Genomic DNA, 24,363 nt, shown 5'->3' with positions numbered 1-24,363 from the left:
GCAGGACTGAGCAAATCAGGACAAGACCATGCAGATGATGAATTCCATCGATCCAAGAAATTGACGCCCACACCAGTTCAATAACTCCATTTTTAATTTTTCAACTTTTTGTTATTTTTGAGGGATAGTATCTCTTCTTCTGCTCCAGGGCCTCTACAAAGGCCACAACATTGAGAGCTTCCAGGGATCTCACTAGTGATTGAGGAGAAGTTACCTTGGAGTTGACTCTTTTGAACGTCCACCTTGCACTGATATAGATAAATGGCACTCTTGTAGTTGCCTGTTGACCTACCACCTTACCAACAATATTCAGCACGCCATCTCCATGTCTAACTGCAGCATCCTCCTTCCTGACTACCCCAGCCCTACATAACCTTCTGGAGGGTGATAAGATCATGTCCCATCCCATGGATAACACCCATGCCTCTGGGAACCAAAGTTCCAACCAGGGGCAGTATGGACTATCGGATGTACATGCAAGTGGGGACCCTAACAGGTCTATGACTCTGGCTGACTCTCAGGACAGTCATTTTACTAGCACGCCTAGAGATGAGTTTCATTCATCAATCACTGAAACAAGCAATCCGATGTCTTCGCTCTCTCAAAGACTCTCTGATGTTGATAGCGGCATGGACTGGTTGCCAAACTACAAAAGTGAAATTGAGGATTCTTCTTCTAAATTCCATGCATCACCGGCTTCTTATAGAAATAAAAGCAGTCATGACAGTAGATTTGCTGCTCTGAGTGAAGGAGAATGTCATATCCAATCTATTCCAGGTTTAGGTGATTATGACTCTCAACTGCCTGACAAACCTGTGGCTGTGGCAGAGTCCAGGTACCCTCAGTACACATCAGAAGAAGCTGCTAACATCCTTTTGCAGTTTGGACTTGAAAAAGAAGACTTGGAATATCTGATTTCTTACCCCGAAGACCAGATCACCCCTAGTAACCTGCCTTTTATCTTACAACAAATACGCAATCAAAGGGGTACAAATGCAGTTCAATCAGAACCAAATCCAGATCTTCAGCCAACCACCAGTATGAGTAGAAAGGACAGGTTAAATACAAAAAGAGGAGAAGAGATGTGGCAGGATGAAATGTCACCTACTGTTCAACCAAGTAAAGTGATTGACTCTGGACACACTGCCAAATATACTGTAGATGAGATTGGGAAGAGCAGTGACAAGAGAGCTAGCAATGGTGGGAGTAGAAGTATGTTGTTGATGGACTGTTATGAGAGTAGCAGCCACAATAGAGAACCACTCCAAAAAAGTATGATAGAAGGGAAAACCAGTACGATGGTTTCACCATTTGACCTGCAGGATACTGTTTCCAGTCTGAGCTCAGTCCAAGTCTGTGTGACTTCTCAAGGCAGTAATGCAGCTCAACAGATCCAACCAAGCCGGTCTTCTCAAGAAATCATCAGCTCTTTTTCTCCACCGAAGAAGGACACAGACTCAAGATTTCCTAAGATGTCTGAGGTCTCCAGGCTAGTTCTCTTTAAAGAACCAGAGACTTATCAGCAGTCAGCCTTAAAAACTCAGCCACCTCTCAGTGTGGTCTGTGTTGTGCATCCCGATAATGATTACATTCACACCAAGGAAGAGAGTACAACTCAAGAACAAGACTCTAAGGTTGCTGAACCGATGAACAAGAAGCAGCATAAGTGGACACAACAACAGCTAAGAAAGCAGAGTAAACAGATCATGAATGCTGCTGCAAAACCAGTTTCTCTACTTTCTTCCCTCCGAAGTACCATAACTATTCCATCTTCCAATAAGCAGTGCTTGGCAAACAGGGAGCTTTCAAAGTCTCTCCCAACAAGGGCCATGAAGCAAGACTATGCTGCAGCCACACCAAAAATCTTTCCACATACCTGTTCTCTGTGTTTACAACAATGTGCTCATATGAAGGTGGGTGGAAGAGTATACTCTGTTTGCCCTTGTTTAGGAGGACAAGTTTTTTAAGATTACGTTATTTTGATTGAGTTTCAATTTCATTTTCTTTTCATTTGGAAGAACTGATGGCTGTTTGTTGAAAAAAAAATCTATAAATGGTACTTTCAGTTGATTTTAAACATTGTTTCACTGAATCAGTAATATTGACAAAAGTATTCCAGTAAGGTGTGCACCACAAGCTGTAAGCTGTGTACCCATTAACAAAAACAATATGAAATTTTGTAACAATATAAGGAAAGGAACAGTTCATGATCCAAAGTGTCACATTTGACAAACATTGTAGAGGAATTGTGTGGCTACTGGTAGAATGAGGAGAATAGTCTCAGTGACTGCTGATTGAGGTAGCAGATGAATTAATTGTACAGTGCTGTACTCCCCGCTCAATTTTTAGCCAAATGATGCAGAACTGCAAAGATAGTGTTTTCACAGTGCAAATGGATAATGAAATAACTCAAGAATTTCTCAAGGCAAAGAAAATAGGTATTGAAAAAAGAGAGAGACACACAAACAATTAGCCATTGAAGGTGCCTGCAGTAAAGGCAAAGCATCTCAAAGAAGGAAACAGTATTTGGGAGTTCGTATGGGTTCAGAACTTTAGGAAGTCATTATCTTTTAAGACTATGTGCATTTGTAAAGTTACTTTTGAGCTTCTGAAAAAGTTTGAGATAAATTAATTAAGTCTGAAAATGAATTGGAATTCAGCCACATCAAATCTAGTGGCATACTGAGGCAAAATGACAAAAATTTAGCAGTTGTCCAAAAACTTATGGACTGAACTGTAGTTACTTCTATGATTATCATCTATCATATTTTTCAAAATGTAATCAAAGTCTTTGTCTATACAAATGTGTGACATGCTTTTTGAGGTTTATTGCTTAGTGCTGTTTCCTTGACAACCTGGATATACGTCCAAGTTAGTGTTGCATAATGTCGCAGGGCATCATAGTGATGAACAAAATTTGACTGTCTAATGCTGCAGTCACACTAGGCAAAACAGTGTTAGGAGACTGCGGTACGACTCAAATTACTTGGGCCATATTGTATCAATACTATAACAAAGTGGCAATAAGACAGAACTTTTCTGCTACCAGTTTGTGTGTGAATGGGGTCGAATTAGCAATTATATGCCATCTCATTGTAGTAATATGCCAATCAACTGAGATAAATGATAGAAAAATGCTTATCTGTTGCTGTCTATATAAACTGAAATGTACATAAACCTGAATTTACATTAAGAGTTCAGCCAGAACCTCATAATTCTGAAACAGAAGTTTCCTCCACTAACAGATTTAGTTGCTGCAGGGTGGCAATGTAACTCCAAGTAGAGCAGGGCGATATGACCAAAAATATTTATCACGATATACATTTGAAAATTTGCGATAACGATATAACTGACGATATAATTGACACTAGACAAAATACTTTACAACCCCACAACTTTATTAGTGCAAAAAAAAGAGAAAACATCAATGTATTTTCACTTACACAAGCAGCTTTTTTAAGTGCATTAAAGTTATATTAAAAAAAATTACAGTGCAAATGCAAATTCCTTGCTGACAGTTTAACCAAAAGGCATTTCCAGTGGAAATTGGCCGACATATCCTCAGCATAACCATGTATAATATCCACAAAACTTAAAAAGTTATACACACACAATACTGTAATATTATGTTGAAGCACAGTACGCATCACTCCGCGAGGCTCCTGCCTACGATAGCCGTAATGCTCCGACAATCCATCAAGCGGTGCGGCTTCGTAGCTTAGCAAAGTCATACTGAAACATCTGACAGATTTTCGAGCACCGTGTACATAAAATTGTTTCGAGGTCAGTAAACACAACCAGAATTCATACATAAGGCACACGGGATTATGAGGGGCACTGTCGATTTTCAGAAAAATCAAAGGATTGATTTTAAGTGTGCTGTATTTCCCAATAAACACGGTAATAACGACGGCCCGCTAGCATGCTCTACCAAAAATAGTGCTTTGTTGTGTATCTAATGGTTGAAAGCCAAACCAGTTCCACACCACTGAAGTTGCAGCATTTTTACAAACCTATTCTGGTTCATCTGTTTCATTCAACGATCCGCTTTCGCCCTCATTCTCCGTCGCCGGCACGCTTTCGCTCTTTTCATTCTGCATCGCCGCCATGTGCGTATGTAAACAAAGGCATTGCACATGCGCGTTTTACCCATATTCTATCGCATAGGTGTCAAACTCTGGCCCACAGCCTAATTACATTTGGCCCACGAAGCCATACCAAATTACTATTAGAGCTGGCCTACTGGTATTATACAGCTAATATATATATTGTTTAGTATTAAGCTTTGCTTGTTCCATATTCAGTTTTTCAGCAAAACGTGTTTGAGTCCATAAGAAAAGATTCATTCTTATATCTAGAGGAATAAATATATTTCAATAAATATTAACGTTAGCCCGCGACTTTGTTCCAGTGTTGAATTTTGGCCCACACTGTATTTGAGTTTGACACCCCTTTTCTATCGCGATATTTCATCTTCTTATCGTTGCCCAACATTACACCGGTATTACCGTGAACAGTGTGATATAGCCCAGCCCTAACTCCAAGTCATATAGGCAACAGCTTTTATGTAGGACTATAACTAGAACAGTTTCCCAACCTTATTGCAAAGAAATGAGTCACAGGCAATTTGTGATCATGGGTCAGTCAATCCATAATAGACTGTAGTTGTTTGTAAACTGGTTACCTTCCATTGGGCAACCTGTGTAATTACATTGTGACTAAAGATGGCCACACAGAGGTTTAGGATATTGCACACTCAACCTATGGGGGAAACCAACTACTTGGACCAAAAAAACAAAATTAAAATCGGTGCAATCACTGGATGGCCAGCAGTGGGTTTTTTTTTTCTCCCCTGCTATTTTTACTACTGCATTTTAGTATGACTGAGCCGTAAGGGACTTGAGGCCACAGTTGTGTTTATTTGTGTTTTAAGATGGTAACTGAACTGAAGGCTGGCGGCATTAAAACTGATAACACTACATTTCTTCTTGTTTTCTGTGTCTTAGGATTGGATCTTACACCAGAATACCAGCATTCATACTGAAAACTGCAAACTCCTCCAGATACAGTCAGTCTGTCTTCCTTTTAACTACAAATTTCAAAGATCTTTGTCCTTTTTTTTGATTGATTAGTGAGAATCACAGTTTTTCCAGATCTTGTGGGGTAGACTCGACAGAAACCTCCTGATGTAATTTTATTTTACTACTTCTAGGGTGTGCTATATGTTCCATACCTTAGGTCCTCTAAAGCAGTTTATTTGACAGAATATGAGCCACCCAAAAACATTGTTGATAATCTTTAAGGGTTAATCAGTTCTTTCAGAAACCATTCTTTAGGATACCTCCTGTAGTTGCTTTTGGTTTTTAATCGTTGCTGTTTGAAATAGCTTTTCTAAATTTTATTTTCATCCCACTGGTACCCAGAGTGGGATGGTAGTGTTGTACCATTGTCAAGGTAACAATATTTGTCATCAGGCAAAAACCAATCACAGAAGCTTTGCAGCATTTCCTTTTTATTTGTTTACCCGTTCATTTCTTTATTAATATCCTTTAGTGATGTAGGCACAGAAAACAATCCCATGCCCTCCACATCTGCTGAAACTTCCCAGCATTGTCATCAGAAAACCAGACATGAGAGTTCTCGCTCTCGCTCACACAGCCCACGCCAAAGGCATGGCTCAAATGGAAGAAGGGCTAGCCCTAGTAGCTATTCTTCTCATTCACGTAGCCCTCACAAACACCACCACAGCTCTGAGGGTAGAAGAGAGAAAATCAAGAGTGGATCACGATCCCCACACAGCTCCAGACATACTCACAGGTACTCACTAGTTGGAGACAAACATTAATATCAGCATTTTTACATGTCAGAAATATTGCTAATATCGCTTTCAGCCGTTTTGTCATTTTTAGAAATTTTGAATTTGATTTGTCCTTCCAGCTCACCACGTTATAAAAACCCCAACTCCTACCGTCATCAGTCAGACCTGAGGAGCCATGAGCAATGGTCTGACCCGAGAAGAAGAGATGAGAAACTTAGCAGAGGCCTTAAAAGACAGCCATCAATGGAGAGGTCATCCCCTCAACCAAAGAAATTGAAAAGTACAATGAAGCTACAGGACACTCCAGGTCTGATAAATTGCAAACATTTTGTATTTTATAAGTTAACCAAGTGCACAAGTTGGTTATTCTGTGGTTAATTTACACTTGCTAAACACAAATATATTACTAGTTTATACTGTAAAAGATAGAGGAAACCAGCCTCAACCAGATATTTTTTTTTTTTGTGTTTTCTTTAAAATTGACTTAATAACAATAAATAACTTGTGTTGTTTTCAATAAAGTGCTTTTGTAGCTCTGTATTTAATCATATTGTTAGTGTACAGTGAAAGGCTGTTTTTTCTGCCATCGTTGTCCCTGCAGATGTTCAGTCTTTGCCCGAACAGCCTGACTTGGAGATGGTGGTGAAAAATTTGGCTCCTGTCTTACTGGATGAGCCATTATCAACTGCTGCCCCTTCATTGTCATCCTGCCGTCCAGCAAGAAGGGAATTGACTTCCAAGACCCCCGAAGCTAAACCTATCTTCCAGAAGAGATGGGCAATTTTCTCTGCAAAACCTAAGGTTGGTGTGTTTGTTTGGTTACAGGCAGTTAACATATGGTAATTTTGTTTATGTGAGTCACTGCTCAATGCCTTGATCAGTAACAATGTGTCAGGAGTTGCTGCTGATTTTGTAAAGGCTGGACACCAATGTGTTCATCTACAACAAATAATATATTTAAAAAACAGCTGGATTCATCCTGTCATGATCACATCTATATTTGGTGTAACTTTGTCTTTTTTCTGTTTTGTTTTGTTTTCATAGTGTGATAAACCTTTACCTCCAACCATGGTGAGGCTGGAAGGGGTTTATGATTCAATTTCATACAATGATGTGGTTGCTGCTGTGGGGTTTTTTGGAAAAACCAAGTCAGTTCTATTGTTGAGGGCCAAACTGCAGGTATGCACAGTTAGAGTAAAAAGAGTGTGTATGTCTTTTTGCTGTAAAAGTGTACCATTTCATCTTTCCACATTAGCAATAACAAAGTATGTGATAGGTATCAAAGTTTAATTACGTGGGAAGTGGCGGAGCATGGAAAGAGGAAGAAACCCACTAAATGATAAATTTGCTTTTATACTGATATTGGAGATGATGGAGTGCCCTTCTACTTTGCTTTTGTTTTGCTACTTGGCATAAAATCTTTATCCTAAACATCTTTGCACTGACGTCATTAACAAGGAACTGCTGTTTGGTCTAGAGTGTCGTGCTGAGCAGTCAGTATTCTTAATGAAGCTGGTTAATGACTTGCATGTATAAATCCCAATCAGAATTTAAGAGCCATCTTGAAGTTGTTGAATCTGTTTCAGAATGTGTCAAACAAAACGTTATTGATATTCAACGTAAAGTTACTTCTACAGGTAATCAATAAAGGGTTAAATTTTCTGTGTTGGAATATCGTTTCCTGCTCTGGATCAACATGTGCAAGTTACTGTTGCAGGGCTAAAACAGCAGTTCAGTAACTCACTGGATGTGGCTTTTAAAGGCTTGAGACTTAAGAAAGAAAGTGAATAAACGTAACAATGCCTAATTCTAACTAAAGAAAGCAGATTTCCAAAGACCTTTTAAATTTAGGAATTTGTTAGTGAATACGTTGTGAGCTGATGTTCATAATTGTAGTAAGCAATCATCTTGGATGTTTATATATAGGCAGTCGCGTGTTTTGAGAAGGAGGAAGATGCTGAAAAATTGAGAAAAATGAAGAAACTCAGTGTGAAAGGAGTGCAAGTCGCTGTTGTGAAAGGAAAGGTATTTAACCTCTTCTATCTTTATTTGTCTTTAATTTGAGAGTATGCACAATCAGTAATCAGAGTAATCCAAAATAAATCTTCTTTTTTTTTTTAAAAGGATGCTGTTTCTAAGAGACCTCTTCTAACTTGTACAACAGAGCAAAAGAAGCGCCCTCAGCAGTAAGACATGCCTCACATGTACTCTCTCCCCCCCCCCCCCCCCCCCCCCCCCCCCCAATAATTATAAATATTCATCTATACCAGTGGCATTTTGTGTCCTCTGTGAGAGGGGAAAAAATTTATTTGTTTGATTCAATATAATTAGAATTTGCTGTAGTTGCTGTACCTCCTTTTTAACTTGTACCTTATTACAATCAATATTTAGTCCAAAAGTGCTTAAAGTTTATTTTAATCACAGGAAGGAATCAGTATTATTAACTTAGATCACAGTTTGTTTAGCATAAACTCTGCAGGTATAAGAAGGTGCCATCAAAAAGTTATCAGTCTTTAAAAATTACAAATCATACCTCAGCCCTAACAGCACCAGATGGCTGCCCTTCACTGAGCCTGGATCTGTTGAAGGTTTCTTCTTGTTAAAAGGAAGTTCTTCCGTCCCACTGTTGTGTTTTTTTCATTGGGGGGCCATCCAATAGTTGGGGATTTCTTTACTGTTAACTCTGACTTTTAGATGTGGCTCCTTGCAACTTCATACACTTCCCCAAAGTTAAATTTAGGTTTTAATTGTTACTTTTTAAAACACCGGAGTAGTGAAGCAGACACAAAAGCAAGTGGACTGAATGGGACTTCCACTTAGTAATCTGAAATCAGCAGTCCATACACACCTAACAAACAAATTTAAATCAGGTATACTTTATTTTATTTGCTGATTCCCAGAAATGTTTGATCGCAAATCATATGTTTGGATATAAAGCCTTACAAAGGAAGGACTGTCTGACAGAGTTGACCATATCATTCAAAACATTTCCTTGTATTTCTCTATTTTTGTCTCATTTTTTTTCCATTTACATGTTTCCTTCACAGTGAATCTTCCAAGTTTGGTATTATTGCACCTCAAACCACTGAATCCACTTCCACAGGAAGGATTACCTCTCTGTTGGTCTCATTTTCTTCAAAAAAAATGAAAACAGCAAAAAACAGTAATGTGCCTGCAATAAGACGAGTGGAGTTGGTTGAGGCAAAAGAAGCAGCTTCAAAACTTCCATTCAGAAGTTCAGTTCTGCCTCACAATGGTGGCTCTGAAAAAACAGTTGAGTCCAGTGAATGTGAAACCAGTGCTATTGAATCTGTGGTTGCACCTACTGAGTCAGGCCAGGTGGAAACATTTACAAACACGAACGTTACTGAACCAAACAAAGTCACAGAAACCATCTCTCAGCTAAGCTGGTGCTCAGTGGTGGCTTCTGAAGCAGAAACGGGCTCGATTACGGCAGCCCAAGAATCTGCAGTGGTATCTGACGACAAAGACAAGGTTGGTGCAACAACAAGTTTAACATCCAATGAGATGATGCAGCAGGAGGATTTCACCAAAGCCAATGTTGAGGCAACAGACACAGAACCACTGAAGTCTGGAAATACAGGAGACTCCACTGTTACCTCCCTGACTGTTGGGGAGAAGCTGGATGAAATGTACACAAAGTTCACTTCAGCTTGTTCAGGTTTTAGGAAAGCACTAAGACCAAATGTAAGTTTTCTCTAAAGCACTTACATTCATCACTAAGTTTCAAACATGTGCTCCCATTTTACAAATATGTTAGGAGTTGCATCTCGTTCTTTAATACATTGGTTCAATCACATTCACTCTCGTCATTCTTAGATGACACTCAAAGAAAATACCCTAAATAGTGTGAAGTGTAGTAATATACAGGTTATCAACAGGTTTTTAAAGACCTTACAACTTATTATGGGCCATTATTATGGGACTTATCATGGTATTATGGGCTTCTGAAAGAAGAGTTATCAGGTTTCTCAAATGAGATCATTTGGACAGCCTAAGAGTTGTCCGCTATATTGGATATGATATAACCACTGAGCACAGATAGTATAAATAAATAAATAAATAAAACATGCTCACAAGGGAAATTTATTCCACTACTACTTTGTGAGTGGTCCCTGGTGAAATCAGCTGCAATGAGTGTGCTGACTCAAAACCTCTTTACAATTTCCCTATAGGTAGCAGATTGGTGCAGTTTGAATGACAGATAGCAGCTTGTTTGCAAACATTTGCTAACTACTAACAGAGTAGTAATAAAACCTAAGAAATTGGAAAGCAAACAATCACCCAATTCGGCGTTTTCTATCCAAAATCTGGCAATCTGCTAATATCAAAAGCTGAAGTCTAGAGTCTAATGTATTACCCCTACATTGTCATACATCAATAAGGCTGACGCCACTGGATGTTTCAGCACCATCAATCCTTAAGCACTGTAATTAATGCCAGTTGCACTATAGATAACGTTAATACTGAGCTTTTTTTTTTTAGTCAATTTATCCACCTGTGTTCCAATTAAATGAAAACAGGTGTCATTTAATTCGTATTATGCTTAAATATTTTATAGTCCTCTTAACAATCGCATTATGAAAGGTTCATTGTCTTCTAGAGGGATAGATTTAGATTCACAGACTGACATAGACAGTCTTGTCCAGTACAATCTACCTTATGTACCAATGTAGCTTACATTACGCAGGTAAATTCCAAGTTGGTCCCAGGAGTAACACTCCTTTGACCTTTGAGACACTATTATATCTTTGCAGATGGTTTTTGTAGCACTGGTTACCTCTGTCGTGAAACCTAAAAGCGTTTCCATCCTCTACTCATTACTGCAAACACATTACTCTCATTACACCTACCCCAACTTTATGGTCTATATAATTACGTCACAATATCCCTTCATTACTTACTCAATACGGAGATGGAAAACAACATAAGAACATAACACAGTAAACAATGAAGAGTGTACAAGTAATGTAAAGCTTTTACAAATGGGAGTGATTATTTTTTTTAAACAGACCTGGATTTATGTATTTTTGTACTAATGTAAAAAAAAATTAATATGCCAACTTTTTTAAATCTAAAAATCTAAAATCACCCAAACCATCACTTTTTTTCCAGTTTACAAATAAAGTGTTGTTAATCACCTACCTGCCAAAATATGATGAATATGCTGACTGCTACACAGAAGAGGAGGTTGCCAATCTACTCATCCCATTCGGATTTCAATATTTGGACGAAAACATCTACGTTAGTCCTCAGATGCGCATGGTAGGCACCAGGTTTATTAATGCTCTGCATATACAAACATTCGACAAGTTTTCACAGGAATCCTTTCATATATGAAGTAAACCCTATGATTTAGCAGAAATAACCTGAAGTAGTTACTTTCTCTATGACTATCAGTCTCTCACATTGTTTTGGAAGAATTTTGGCACACTCTTATTTACAACCTTAATACTGTTCATAGAAATTTCATTTATGCACAGCTCTCTTAGAGTCCCTCCACAGCATTTCGATCCGATTAAGGTCTGGGCATTGGCGCTGTCATTGCAATACCGTCTTTTCTTTTCTTTACTTCTACCTGTAAAATCTTTATAAACTTTTACTTTATAGAAATGCTTCCAATTAGTGATATGATTTAATCGAACACTTTTGTTTAGCAGCACCTGAGTGCTACTTGTACTCTTAATTCCTATAAAAGCACCAAGGGTTTACTTAGTTTTTCATAGGACTTGGGAAACTTTCTTTTTTACTTTCACTTCTTTTGGCTGTATCTCTCCTTGTTCCTTTATCAGAGCTTGTAGCTGATTAGAATACTAATTAATGTGTTTTCTAAATTTTCTTTTTAGGCCTTTGTGCTCATGCCTACTGTGCAAGACATGCAAAACATCATCAGAGCCACAAAGAAGATCAGCTTTGTTCTCAATAAGTCTGCACTTCATTTGAAGCCCTTGAGCTACGCCCTTCCAATGAATCCAGTAAGCAGAAGTGTAAAATACTGCTGATTATTATTGCAACATTTAAAAAATGTAATTTTAAAACAAAGCATTTATATAAATTATCCGTGACCTTCATCCCATGGTTTGGTTCTATGGTTCTTATTTAAAGGAAGTTAGACTGAAAGTAATTTTATATCTGTTTTTCAAAGCATTGAGCAGAATCAAATTTCATTAACAAATGTATGGTGTCTCTCAGTAGAACTAGGTGTGACCTTTTCAGTCTGGGTTCATGTAGTGCCTGAGCAAAGTTGAGAGTCCGAAAATCTGGTTTAAAAAAAGATATAAATGTAAAAACAGGAGAAGACACCTAATCAACCTAAGAATAAGATTTTTGTCATGCTTTGATAACGTAGGATAATAGCTCAGCCATCTCATTTATAAAAAAAAAAAAAACAAAACAAAACATTGTTTAGGCCATATAGATTTCAATTAATATATTACAATCAGAAAGTAGTATAGAAAGTAATGTCAGTAATATGTTTTATTTCACAATTTAAAATTGTGAAATAAAACAAAATAAATTTAAAAAATTGTATTTTCAATGCACTGAATCTGAAGTTTGTTAGTTTTTTTACATTAGCTGGATATTTACCATTGCCACCATCTACCTTTGTTTCTTTCAGTTTGGATTTTATAAATCTATCATGAAAAAATTGCCTTATGTAAGTAATATAGTATTAAATTACTCTCTTTTTTTAAATGTGAATTAAAATTACTGCTGGTGGTTTACAATTTATCACATTAAATCTATAAAACCATGGATAAAAGTTTTAGAAGTGGCAGAAATTTTGTTTTTCATACAATTTGTTTAATTTTCAAATAAATAAATAAATAAATACATGTTTACATGCATTTGATTTATTTGTCATTAAAAGTTTTTGAAATGTATGAAATACTTTTGATCTTTCTATCACGATATCATGGGAACGTAAAAATATTTTATTTGTGCTAAAACCTTTGGAAACCATCAGCAGTCGTGTTTAGTTGGAGAGAAGTAGTACTGATGTATGTGTGTCTCTGGTTAGTTTGAAAATGTACCTTTTCTCGAAGCAGGAGATGACTGATGATGGATCAGCAATAATCTACATCAAGAACATCTCACAAAGGGAAGCCAAGGATCTCAGAAAAGCTTTGAAAAAGATTGATTCTGTGAAAAACTATCTGCCTTTGCTCAACAAGGTATACACACACACACTTACCTAGACATTCATGTTTAGGCGAATTCTGTGCATCTTATCTCCAATATTTTTATGTGTTATCCAGGTGTTTGTCGAATTTAATTCAATTTATGATGCTGATCGACTCGGAGTTTGGTACAGCCTCCTCAGACGGGGCTTTTGCCACACGGTGTACAGGTTGAAAATACCACGAATTGAAAGCACATCACAACGTAAGTATTTGTTTTTTATGACAATAAGAAAAATACACATAAGTTGCACTTTGCAAAAGTTGTAACAAATTTAGGTAGCACAGTACAATAAACATAGGTAACATGTGGTTAAATAAAGTTTAGCAAAAATTTAGCTTACTGTTAAAAATAATGTTTTACAAATTTTTATCAGTTATTTTGTGTTTGTGATTCATTTGGGCAAGTATTTTCATTCGTAATGCTCATAATTATTAATTTGTTATATTTTAACCCAAGCCTAATTGAAAGTAAAAAGCAATGATAAATGTGCACACATTGATAAGTTCAAAAGAGAATTAGGGCTGCTGAAAAAAACAACAATTGGGTTAATCAAGACTTCTTTTCAAATTCAGAAATATAACTTTAACTTCAGAACTCTGAGATATTTAATATATAATATACTTAAAGGCATTTTATCTTTTCTTTTTTTTTTCTTTTTCTTTTTCTTTTTTTTTTTGTGCGGTCGCCTAAATTGACTCTGGATCTCCCTCTAGATGCAACAGAGGGAGTTTGGTCTTTGGTATCTTGCCAGTTGAATTTGAAGTTACATATAATGAGCATTAAGGGAAAAGAAACCATTTGATTAGCAGCAGCAACAACAAACTAAAGCCATAAAGTGATGGTAATAATCGCAGCATAATTGTCACAAAGGAAACTAAAACACAGCTATTGTGAACCAATGTTTTTGCAATTCTTCAGATAATTTTACAGTCACTTTATTTTTGCTTGTGCAGCACCCAGACTGGCATCCAAAGCATTGCCAGACACCAAGAATGTTACTGAAGGGGCAGTTGTCCCAACAGCAAATTTTGGTGTTCCACAGGGCAGCACTTCACCATTTTGGGTCACGATGACCACTTATCCCTTTGTGTTCCCTACCGTCTCCCCTTGGTTCATCATCCCAGGTGAGAGAAACGGTTGAAACACATAATTTATATCCAGTGTGTAAGTGACTGTGACTATATTCATTTTTCATTACTAGATTTTTTGACTGTCAATGGACTAAATGACATTGAGGTAAGCTTGTCTTCTCATATCATCAATTTTGATTTAATTTTATATTAAATGTGCACATTTTAACAAGTCTCAAACTCTTGTTTTTCTTTTTGATTTTTTTTTTTAAATGGATTAACACAACATAAAAAATTTGATCTTTCCTGACTTCCTGATGTTAATGAAGCTTGTCCTGTCTAAGGCCTCAGTCACACAGGCTTTAAGACTGATAGGGAACCCTTGGTATCCATCGGTCCCTAGGAAATATGTGTATTGCCTCACTGGTTGGTCAATGTTCCTGGAGGTTGCAGACAGTTGCTAAGTAGAATCAGTCACAGGAAAGTATACAGTGTGTTATGGATTCAAATATTGAGGAGGGATACAAAACAACACTGGTCCAGGAGGGTTAGGTCAAACGATGATTTTAATGAACACACACGTGGGGAGATGAACACTTACACAATCAGCGTCGATCTCCTCCTAACAATACACAAGCAGTTGTTTTATAGCATCAGGGTATTATTACTAGGGATGGGTTTTTATATTCGATTTATCGATTAAAATCGATTCTGGCTTGGATAACGTAAAATCGATTCATTAAAATCCTGAATCGATTTTTTAATATAAATTTATTTTGCCCGAAATGCCAGAATCTGGTGAAATCTCACAAAATTTCAACAACCACCAAACAGCTAAGACAATAAATGAGAGCAGGTACAGGGATTCTGCACATAGACTTAAACACACAGCACAACCCGCGGTTCAGAATCAGTTAGATGTCGCCTTTCTCACGGTCGGGGCTGAAAGCCGACAGCTCGCTGATTCTGATCTGTCGGCGGGTCGGCGCTTTGTGTTCACGCCCTTTATGCGCCGATTCTAAAGCTGTTAGTTTGATGTCTCTCCAAACAATATTGACTGAACCAGCAGCAAAAGAAGATCCAAACTACGCTTCACATAAACATCGTCATGTATTCACTCTTACTTTTACTGTTTTGCTTTGATCACGATGCACAGCTCTCTCTCCCTCTCTCTCTGTACTTCAAGAACAGTTTCCCGTCTAAAAATCTATTTTCTGCATTATTCGCTTGCTTGTTACGCACAAGTCTACCGTTGTTTACAGCGCTGTCGGCCGACGTTTTTTTTTTTTTTTTAATATATATACTTCCGAAAAGAAAACCTAATTTCTGCCGTACAATACTGAACAAATTTAAACTTTTTTAAATTATGCAAAACGCTTAGCCGTGTCTCTAATAAAACCGCTGTAACTCCAGAGGCAATGTTCATGTGTTGATTAATGGTTTTCTTTCGTTTTTGATGTACTGCAGAAAATTTTTATAAAATCCCAGGCCAGGAAAATCACCTTCATGTTTTTCTGTGTTTTATCCTCAGGTACTTTGACTCAAAGGCATCTGCTGTGATGCTCACACCTTTGATAAAGTCTTGCGTGTGTCAGCTTCCTTTTTCTTGATACAAAAATATGTAAATGTACTGATCTGAATTATAATATTTCTGACTGTCAAAATTTCCCAGATTCAAATTGAATTGAATTGAATCAATCGAATTAAATCGAATCATGGATCGAATCGATTCGGGACCTTGTGAATCGGAATTGAATCGATTCTAGAAATCAGTGACGATACCCAGCCCTAATTATTACGCCCCCTCTTGCGTTAAGCAGATACAACACATGCATAAGTTAAAACCACAAACGTTCTGTCAATGACTTTTGACACAGTTTGAAAAGAACATTGTCTCCGTCTCCACGCCACATCCTGCAACAAAGTGTCACTTATGCAGGCACAAAATGCGGTTACAAGCGAAATATATCTGAACTCTTACCTAAATATGATTCTACCTACTGTGTCTGTGTGTGTGTGTGTGTGTGTGTGTGTGTGTGTGTGTCGACCTCAATTGCACTCTGTCTCACCTCTCACCTCACCAACTAAAGCTCACAACCTTTTACCAGACAGAAGCCACTCTCATATGTATAACAATCTAACTGAATCTATATACGGAATATATTGAATAAATGCTTTAATCAAATGCTACTACTCAAAGCTTAATTAAAAAAAGATATAAATGAATAAAAGATAATAATGAATAACTTGAGTCATGTATGTTTTGTAAGCTTGTAGGCAATCCTTCCATAGCTCTAACTCACTTTGCACAAATAGTTATAACTGCACCTGGAATAAAGGTTAATATGTTGCCTGTATGTTTAAACATCTGAAGGCCCTCTTAAAGCTATCTGTTATATTGTTAAGGCAATGCTAATGCTGTAGATTATATTGTAGCGGTAAAATAATTTGTTCAATTTCACAAGTGCCACATAAAAAATACTTCCTTGTGATTTCTTTTGTTGGTAATGAATTGCCACAGTTGCCTGTAGTATATGTGGAGTATATACAAACACTTGACCCTTACTAGTAGTCATAATGAAACTATGAAACATGTTGGTTACAGTTGCAAGGCAGGACTTTTACTTTGAAAGGAATGGTCTCTGTTTAAAGTTTACATGATACTTTTTAAAGCGTCATTACCACTTGGTTAGTCAAAGGCGAGTGTTTGCAGAAAAGTTGCCATCATTAGTATAAACTACAAACAATCTCAAAAAAATCTTTTTCACGTTTAAAGCAATAACAGACTTTTTAGACACAGTACTATTTTGTGACAAGGTGGCAACAGCCAACACCTTTCAATGCTCATATGGATAATACACTTTTTTTCCCCTGGAGACCAGGGCTTATATTAGTTAATGCTGGCTATGGCTCTCATATTACAGAACCTGCACGCTATCTCACATGGCAAATTACTGTCTTGAGTTGTTAAAGTTGACCCAAACTTGGAGCGAGTAACTTTTAATATTCCAAACTAACCATTGGCAACCACTGTGCATAGGAAGTTAGCAAAATTATATCTGATGTGCAAACACACACTTGGTGGAAATGTAACCCGTTCATCAAAGGCAGTATATTGTACAGGTGTTACAGTTCTTATTTTCCTTTAACCCTCAAGATTCTTTTGATTTTGAATCTTGTGTCTTGTAGAAAGCTCAGCCTCAAGGTTCCAGGTTCTCCACAATCATGTTGACTGGTTTGCCAGAAGAAAACTACAAGTACGAGGACGTCACCATGCTGGTGCAGCATTATTTCCTGGATACTGTACTGTTCTACAACTTGATAGTAATACCTCTGCAGAGGAGGGTAAGGAGTAGCAGCTGCAGACTGATACAAACAGATATTTCATATTTATAGAACTTTGTCATGGTCTTTAATCTTTCCTTCTTGAATTGCCTCCAGGCTTTTGTGTTTTTCAGTGACTGGAATGCGTGCTGTGATTTTGTCCAAGATCACATTAAAAATCCAATTTCTGTTGGAGGCCGGGTGCTCGACATCCATTTTGTGTTACAGGACATGCATCCTGGGACCAGTCAGGTATGGAAACTGGAGAAAGCTTAACTGATCAACACGATACCATCTTGCTTTTCCCAAGCAAACCCACATTTTGGAATTTTGGATACTATAATTGATCCTACTGAAATGATACTTTGTCACATTTTAATACCAAGATATTTATTTTTTTGTTTTATTAAAGTTTTTGTTTTTGTTTTTTTGTCAGAGACTGAACTTTAATAATCCGTCGATAAGTGTCAGTAATTGTCAATAAATGCATAATGCACGAATCGGCATTAAATAAGGTTTAATTATGAAACAAAATCTTACATTTATTCTTCACCCTTTAGAAATTACTCTGATCACAAGTTTGGTTGTATATTTATGAATTTAAAAACAATACGCGATAACATTTTTCTTTAAAATTTTAACATTTGTCATTTAATTTTTTCTCAGGAGACAATGTACAGAACCATGATGCAATGGAGCAATGCTGTAAGTCTTTCGTCACCTGAATAAATCTGTTTTGATGTAAAGCTGCAGTTTTTTGTTTTTCCCACATCCTTCACAACAACTCTTGGTTGTTTTTCAGCACGTTCCAGATTCAGACTCTCTGGAGGAGCGACTGCTGTGTGTGGAGACCACTGAAATGCTGATGTCCCTTGTCACAATGGTCATGGATGTGGTGGCATCCTTTGCTTCTTTTGTCAGATTCCTGCCGCTTGCCAACAGGGTACGATAGTTCAAACAGTAGCATTTATTTTACATTTTAGTGTAGAGCACAGCGATTGACAGTGTCTGCAGATCTTTTTCTGCTGTGTTTTGTTCAAACCAGCTGTAAAATATTCAGAAAGTCCTAAATGTAATTTTCAAAAAGGTAAATCAGTAAAGCTGGTGAAACCTGTGATGCGAACTACATTATAAGGGTGCATAAATGTGACCTAGAACCTCATCATATTTTAATTAATTGTTACACATTTTTGATAGGCAAAAGTATGTAAGCTTAAGGATTATTAGCATCTTATTGAGACCAATTTGAATCCATTTGGTTTGGAAAAATTTGTGCAAAGGGTTTTGTGGTACTGAACACCTCTGCAAATGCACCTTTAGGAAATTGTCAGTTTTTTCTGCATAAGAGACCAGCAGTTCTTCTCAACGTAATAATGCTGTGACAGCATGCACAAAATGAAAGATTGTTGAAAGTTCTGATTTTTAATGCTGCAAGAGGAAGAACAATGTGTCAACAAAAAACATGATGAGCAAAATAATTTTGCTGCTCTTAAATTTCATTCATCCATTTTAATTCTTAAAGAATTAAAAAATACGGGACTGTCTGCCAAATGTTATGTTCCTACCTACTTTAGCAAACCTGTGTTTGTAATACCTTCCTATTTGGCTAGAGACATATATTTTATTCTTGTTTTAATTTTTCCTCCTTTGGTTCTTTCTCTTCTTCTACCTCAGATATACATTGAAATGGCTGAATCCAGTGGTGTAACAAAAGTGTTGGAGAATATCTTCTCAAGAGACTACATAGCTATGAACAAGATTTGGTATGTTTGTTATGGCAAGATAAATACAAATACGGTATTTCAAAGAGTCTATAAGATTGGGCTTGTCTTTACTTATTCTTGAGTTAACCCATTCCTTTTTTTCTCCTATACAGGAGCAAAGTTGGACGCATTGAATCGTGAGTATTGTTTCCTGTAATTACTCTTTAAGTCTTTTTGTTTAGGGAGCCGAAACATCTCAGCAGTAGTAATAAATTGTATTCAGTATGATTACTGGTTCATCTCAAAAAAACAACTCAAATTTAGTTAGAGGCACGTGAGGATGAATCATCAAGTATTCAGTGAACATTTGAGCCACTGTGGGTGGATAACTAAATACCATTAGTTATTTGTTGGTTGGACAAATGTTTTTAAAAACTACACTGCATTACAACACAACATTACACCAGAAAAGTCTAGTAAAATTTGTTTTTCATATAATTTGGCACAGTTGGAAGTAGGTTAAATGATTTCTTGATGCCTGCTCAATCATCCAGGTATGTCAATCTTCAAAAGTTGATTCTGTTCATCTGAGTGGTATAAAAGTGTTATAAGATTGGGTGACGAAACCTTTACTACCTCTGAAAACGCTATGTCCAGATCAACAGAATCAACTTTTGGAGAGGTTAACTGATTCATTTAATCAGTAATGAAAAGAGAAAAAAAAGTCGCACCTCTTATTTGTTCAGGAATACTAGCTGAGAACTTGGATGTTGCATTTCTTGCTTCACTAATTCATCTTATAGTCAGTCATTCTTTGAGAACTAAACAGCTTTTACTATAATTTTTTTCTTTTTTTTTAAATTTCATTTTAATTTCAGTTTGAAGAGCCTCAAAGAGTGTCTACAAGACTTCAGTGAGAACACACCCAACCCTGACCTGGACACTCACTTTGTTGAATTTCACAATTTCACAAGAACTATTCAAGGAAGCAGTACACAGAGCGAGGATAAAGTTAGTGCAAACATTTGCAAAGTTTCTTATTTTTAAAACTGCATTTCAATATAAGATGTAGGATGTTGAAGTTACACAAAGTATTTCAGCAGTGATTATTAAGCCAACCATTTTAGTGCTTCAGAGTTTGTTCTTTGCTCTCTTTTCATTGACAGGATGATTTTGTAGATGAAATTGTATCTTCAGAGCAACATGATGAAAATTTCAACATGGAGGACTTTGTTGTTATTGATGAAATTGGTGAAGACATAGCAGAAGAAGATGTCAACCGCAAACGTTCTTCTTTAGCTAAAAAGATCTCCAGAGAGGAAAGAGAAGGGCGAAGCTCAGATGCGTCATCTACCTTAAAACAGACCTTAACAAGGTCCTCAAAAGACTCTAAGAGCTCTGCCTCTTCATTTTCCTCTTTATCTGAGCCGACTGAAACCACTGAGAAAAGCACCTTTTCTTCTAGGGTCAGAAAGACCCATTCTTCACTGTCGATTCCACTTCCTGCCTCCCCTGATCCGAAAACATATCCTAAGTTCAAATCTCCAGAAGAAACGCTAAATTCCTCATCCTTAAATTATAAAACCTGTACATCAAAGATGGCATCAACAGTAGCTGTTGAAGCAACAGTAGAGACTGATCTAACCGATTTTAAGGATGACACAAAAGAGTTGAAGAAAAACAAAAGAGAAGACAGGAAAAAGGATAATGTCAAACATCAAGAGGATGAGGGGGATGATGAAAATTACCAAATCCTTGATTCACTCAATGAGAAAAGTGATAAGCAGATAATTGAAGACAGGAACAAAGATAACGACACGGAAACTGACTCAGTTGGACTTGTGGAAGTACATGGACTGCTTGAGAGAAACTATGAGGTCTGCACAGAGGGCTCCAGTAAAATGGAAACAGATGCTTCTCTCCATATGTTAGAAATTGTTACAGAAGACCAAAAAACTACAGTTGAAGGGGACAGTCATCTGGTCAAAGATGAAGGTTCCACAGTAAATAAGCTGTCTGAGGAAATGACAGGAGATGACAATTCTGATAAAGATTCAGCTGATAAAAATGAAGTGTTGGATTCAAGTGGGAACCAAACTCCAAGCACCAGTGGAGATGGAAGCGGGGAAAAAGAGGAATTGATTTTAGAAGAATCTTTTAAAGTTTCCAAAGATCCTGAGCAAATAACTTTAGAAAAGCAGGACAACAGAGGCTCCTCAGTGGATGACACTAAACAAGAAGGCTTTGAGCTTTTGGATTCAATTGAGGCTCAGATTGAAATACAAGAAGACAACCAGAAACTGGAAACTCTCAGAGACCAAGTATCTAAATCAAAAACAGAAGCCATAGAAGAACAGGATGATTCATTCCAGGTAATTGATTCTGTGGAAGATGAGCCAGTGACCACAGACACAGAGTTAGAAGCTGACAAGAATGTAAAACGAACAAAGAAAAATGATGAAGCTAAAAGAGTTTATAGATCCCCAAGGAGGAGTGGACCAGAAAACAGAACATCTAAGGGTGAAGAGAAGGGCAAATCATCAAAGAAACAGACCCAGACTGAGAGAAATGACAGCACCGTCAAGAAGGTCAATAAAGCAGCTGAGGAGATGGTCTATGAGATAGTAGATTCTGTTGAAGATAAATCGATTCAGGATGACTCTTCTATAGAAAGTTCTGGTAGAAGAAGGTCTGTCAGAAGAAACAATGATAAAAAGACATTAACAGAGCCTTTTAACAAACGTGATGGAAAAGAGGATGCTAAGTATGAGATTTTATACTCCACTGAGAACAAGGCTTCTAGTGGCCCTCTAACCATCATGACAAGAACAACCAAAGAAGTCTTGAAAAAAGACAAGATACAAACAAGAAGCAGACCTACACCTGCCAGAGATTCACTGGCGCCAAACAAGGAGGAAACTCCAAAGACAAAAGAGAAAGGACCTGTAAAAGAGAGCACGCCAACAAGAAGAAGTCACTTCATAAGAGACCTACATGAGGAGGACGATATTTATAAAATATTGGACTCGGATGATTCTGTTATGCTCACAGAAAAAGCAAAAAGGGGAAGACTAAAGAAAGTAACTATAAAAGGAAATCCACTGAAAGATGATCCGTCTGATAAAGTAGCTGTTGAAGAGGACACATATCAAATTCTTGACTCTGTTGAGGATGAGATAGCCGATGATCAGCTTACCAGAGACCAGAGTACAGAAGAGTCAACTATAGATGATGAAAAAGACACTCTGCCGTCTGTGTCAGACTGCCAAGATAATCAATCAGTGGAGTCCTCAAACCCAGAGGTAAAGTTGCTCTTTAAACATGTGCTCTTTTTTATTTGTAGTGATAATTTAAACTTTAATGCAAAATATTTTGCATGTCTTGTTGTAGGCTTTTGTGACTATAGATGAAGCAGGTGATGACGGGGAGGAGAAAGCAACTAAATATGAAGGTGAGAAAAGTTCAAGATCTGCTTACTGCAAACAGGATGATGGCACAGGTCTGCTATATTCTGTATTTAAATCCAGACTGCTTTTGCAGGGAAATTTCAAAAACTTCCAGATAGATACTTTGAATAACTGTTAATTATCTAAACACTGGGTTATTGTTGACATATTTATTAATGGAAAGTCATAGGCAATTAGCCCAAAAGGAAAACTAGATCTTCTTGAAGATATTACTTTACTTTTGCATTTTAAGTCAGTTTAAAGAATTTACCAGATATGGAATAAATAAAGTATTGCTTATTCTTATTATTTTTCTTATTGCCATCTGCAATGTGAAACTAATGGAAGTAAATGAAGAAAAATGAGATTATAATAAAAGTAACTTGCAATTGAAATTCAGAGAACGTTTTGGGAGCTACGAAACATTTCTGTTTTTAGAGTTAATGTAAGTCAGAAACTTTCTTTCACTATACATAACAGTTTCAGCATAAAGTTAAACATTATTTTCACTGAAAATTAACAATAATTTGTTTACAGAAATAAAATAGTAGTCCCAGAGTAGTACTCTGTGGCACACCTATAGGACAGTGTTTTCTGTTATGAAAATAAAAGGTTTCAAGTTTAATTTGAGTCTTTATTTGATTTCATGCATTAGAGGAGAATGGGAGCTTTGTAACGGTTGATAAACTGTGGGAGATTGCTGAAAAAGAAAAAGTGGTAACAACCAGGACAAGCGGTCAAGCCAAGAAGAGAACAAGACAGACACATGGTAACACACAAACAACTACATCTGTTACATAGTCATGTCAGACCAACATGAAACTAAAGGAATTTATTGTTTTCTCCTGTAGTGAGAAAATCTACTAGATTGAAGCAAGAAAGCACAAAAGATGAGAGAACAGAATCACTGCCTCCCTCTTCACTTGATTCCTTATCACTTTTATCATCCCCGGACCAAGTGGTGTCTGGATTGTCAAGTGAAGGCCAAACAGAGATTTGGAAATTGGAGGAAGCAGATAGACAATCCAGTATGGAAACCACATCTGCTGGGAAGCAGTCCAGCTCTGACTATGCTGATAGCCAGAGACTAGGAGAGGAGAAGCAAGGACAGAGAAGGACCGCCCGTAAAGGTTCAAGGAACTGTTTTCGCTCACAATTCACACCGAGCTGATTTTAAATGCATCGTTCTAAAAATCAATTTTGAAGTCGATAAAATTATAAAGTTGCAGCTTTCCTGGTTGCCAGTATTTTTTTCTGTCATTATCAGAAGATTTGGAACAACTGAAATTTGTCATTTTTGTTTGGAAAAAAAAAGTTAATACTTCAGTGTTACAGTACAAAGCAATTTTTTTTTAATTAATACCTTTGAATTAGTTTCTGCAATAGCTGCAAAATAATTTGTTGACAGGTTTAAAGGATTTGTTGACAGTTTTTTTTTTTTTTCTTCTTCTTCAGCTTTTGGGAAACAAAGAAGTGATCTTGTCGAACCTGAAGCAAAGCGATCTCGCTCTCAGTCTCCTTGTGTCACTGATAACTTGGACCTGCCGCCTTTTAACCCCAGCATCCCACTTGGTGAGAAACAAACACAAATAATAAATAAAATCTGTTTAGTTCCAGAGATTTACTCAGTTATTTTTTTGTAACGTTCTGTTCCTTTTTCTGTTCCTTATCAGGTCAAGAGCATGTTGTCCCTAAAACGGGGTATTTATGTAGCCTGTGCTCAGTTTTCTATGTAGCTGAGAGCACTGCCAAAGACCTACACTGTAGAAGCCAGAGACATTACAATAACCTGCAGG

General features: G+C 37.0%; 1 protein-coding gene across 2 annotated transcripts in view; it reads left to right on the top strand.

Annotated features, from left to right (window-relative positions):
* LOC101465270 (uncharacterized) overlaps positions 1–24,363 on the top strand; it is a 41,456-nt gene that overhangs the window by 14,636 nt on the left and 2,457 nt on the right. Inside the window, exons 2-30 of one of the 2 annotated variants that reach the window (XM_076881151.1) lie at positions 5–1,913; positions 5,007–5,068; positions 5,554–5,817; positions 5,938–6,125; positions 6,420–6,619; positions 6,863–6,997; positions 7,745–7,843; positions 7,943–8,004; positions 8,866–9,526; positions 10,955–11,104; positions 11,686–11,814; positions 12,459–12,497; positions 12,889–13,014; positions 13,099–13,225; positions 13,978–14,148; positions 14,226–14,260; positions 17,284–17,439; positions 17,536–17,670; positions 18,085–18,123; positions 18,221–18,361; positions 19,093–19,181; positions 19,295–19,318; positions 20,000–20,132; positions 20,288–22,423; positions 22,512–22,572; positions 23,223–23,336; positions 23,419–23,697; positions 24,023–24,139; positions 24,241–24,362. In XM_076881151.1, the coding sequence (XP_076737266.1) occupies positions 396–1,913; positions 5,007–5,068; positions 5,554–5,817; positions 5,938–6,125; positions 6,420–6,619; positions 6,863–6,997; positions 7,745–7,843; positions 7,943–8,004; positions 8,866–9,526; positions 10,955–11,104; positions 11,686–11,814; positions 12,459–12,497; positions 12,889–13,014; positions 13,099–13,225; positions 13,978–14,148; positions 14,226–14,260; positions 17,284–17,439; positions 17,536–17,670; positions 18,085–18,123; positions 18,221–18,361; positions 19,093–19,181; positions 19,295–19,318; positions 20,000–20,132; positions 20,288–22,423; positions 22,512–22,572; positions 23,223–23,336; positions 23,419–23,697; positions 24,023–24,139; positions 24,241–24,362 (7,512 nt within the window). In that variant the 5' untranslated portion in view covers positions 5–395. Of the gene's footprint in view, positions 1–4; positions 1,914–5,006; positions 5,069–5,553; positions 5,818–5,937; positions 6,126–6,419; positions 6,620–6,862; positions 6,998–7,744; positions 7,844–7,942; positions 8,005–8,865; positions 9,527–10,954; positions 11,105–11,685; positions 11,815–12,458; positions 12,498–12,885; positions 13,015–13,098; positions 13,226–13,977; positions 14,149–14,225; positions 14,261–17,283; positions 17,440–17,535; positions 17,671–18,084; positions 18,124–18,220; positions 18,362–19,092; positions 19,182–19,294; positions 19,319–19,999; positions 20,133–20,287; positions 22,424–22,511; positions 22,573–23,222; positions 23,337–23,418; positions 23,698–24,022; positions 24,140–24,240; position 24,363 lie in introns of both variants that reach the window. The other variant, XM_076881147.1, reaches the window with a different exon arrangement.

The sequence above is a fragment of the Maylandia zebra genome, linkage group LG3, assembly GCF_041146795.1.
Source record: "Maylandia zebra isolate NMK-2024a linkage group LG3, Mzebra_GT3a, whole genome shotgun sequence".
Lineage (NCBI taxonomy): Eukaryota > Metazoa > Chordata > Actinopteri > Cichliformes > Cichlidae > Maylandia > Maylandia zebra.
The sequence above is the reverse complement of the archived record's forward strand: the minus strand, read 5'-3'. Positions and strand labels throughout refer to the sequence as shown.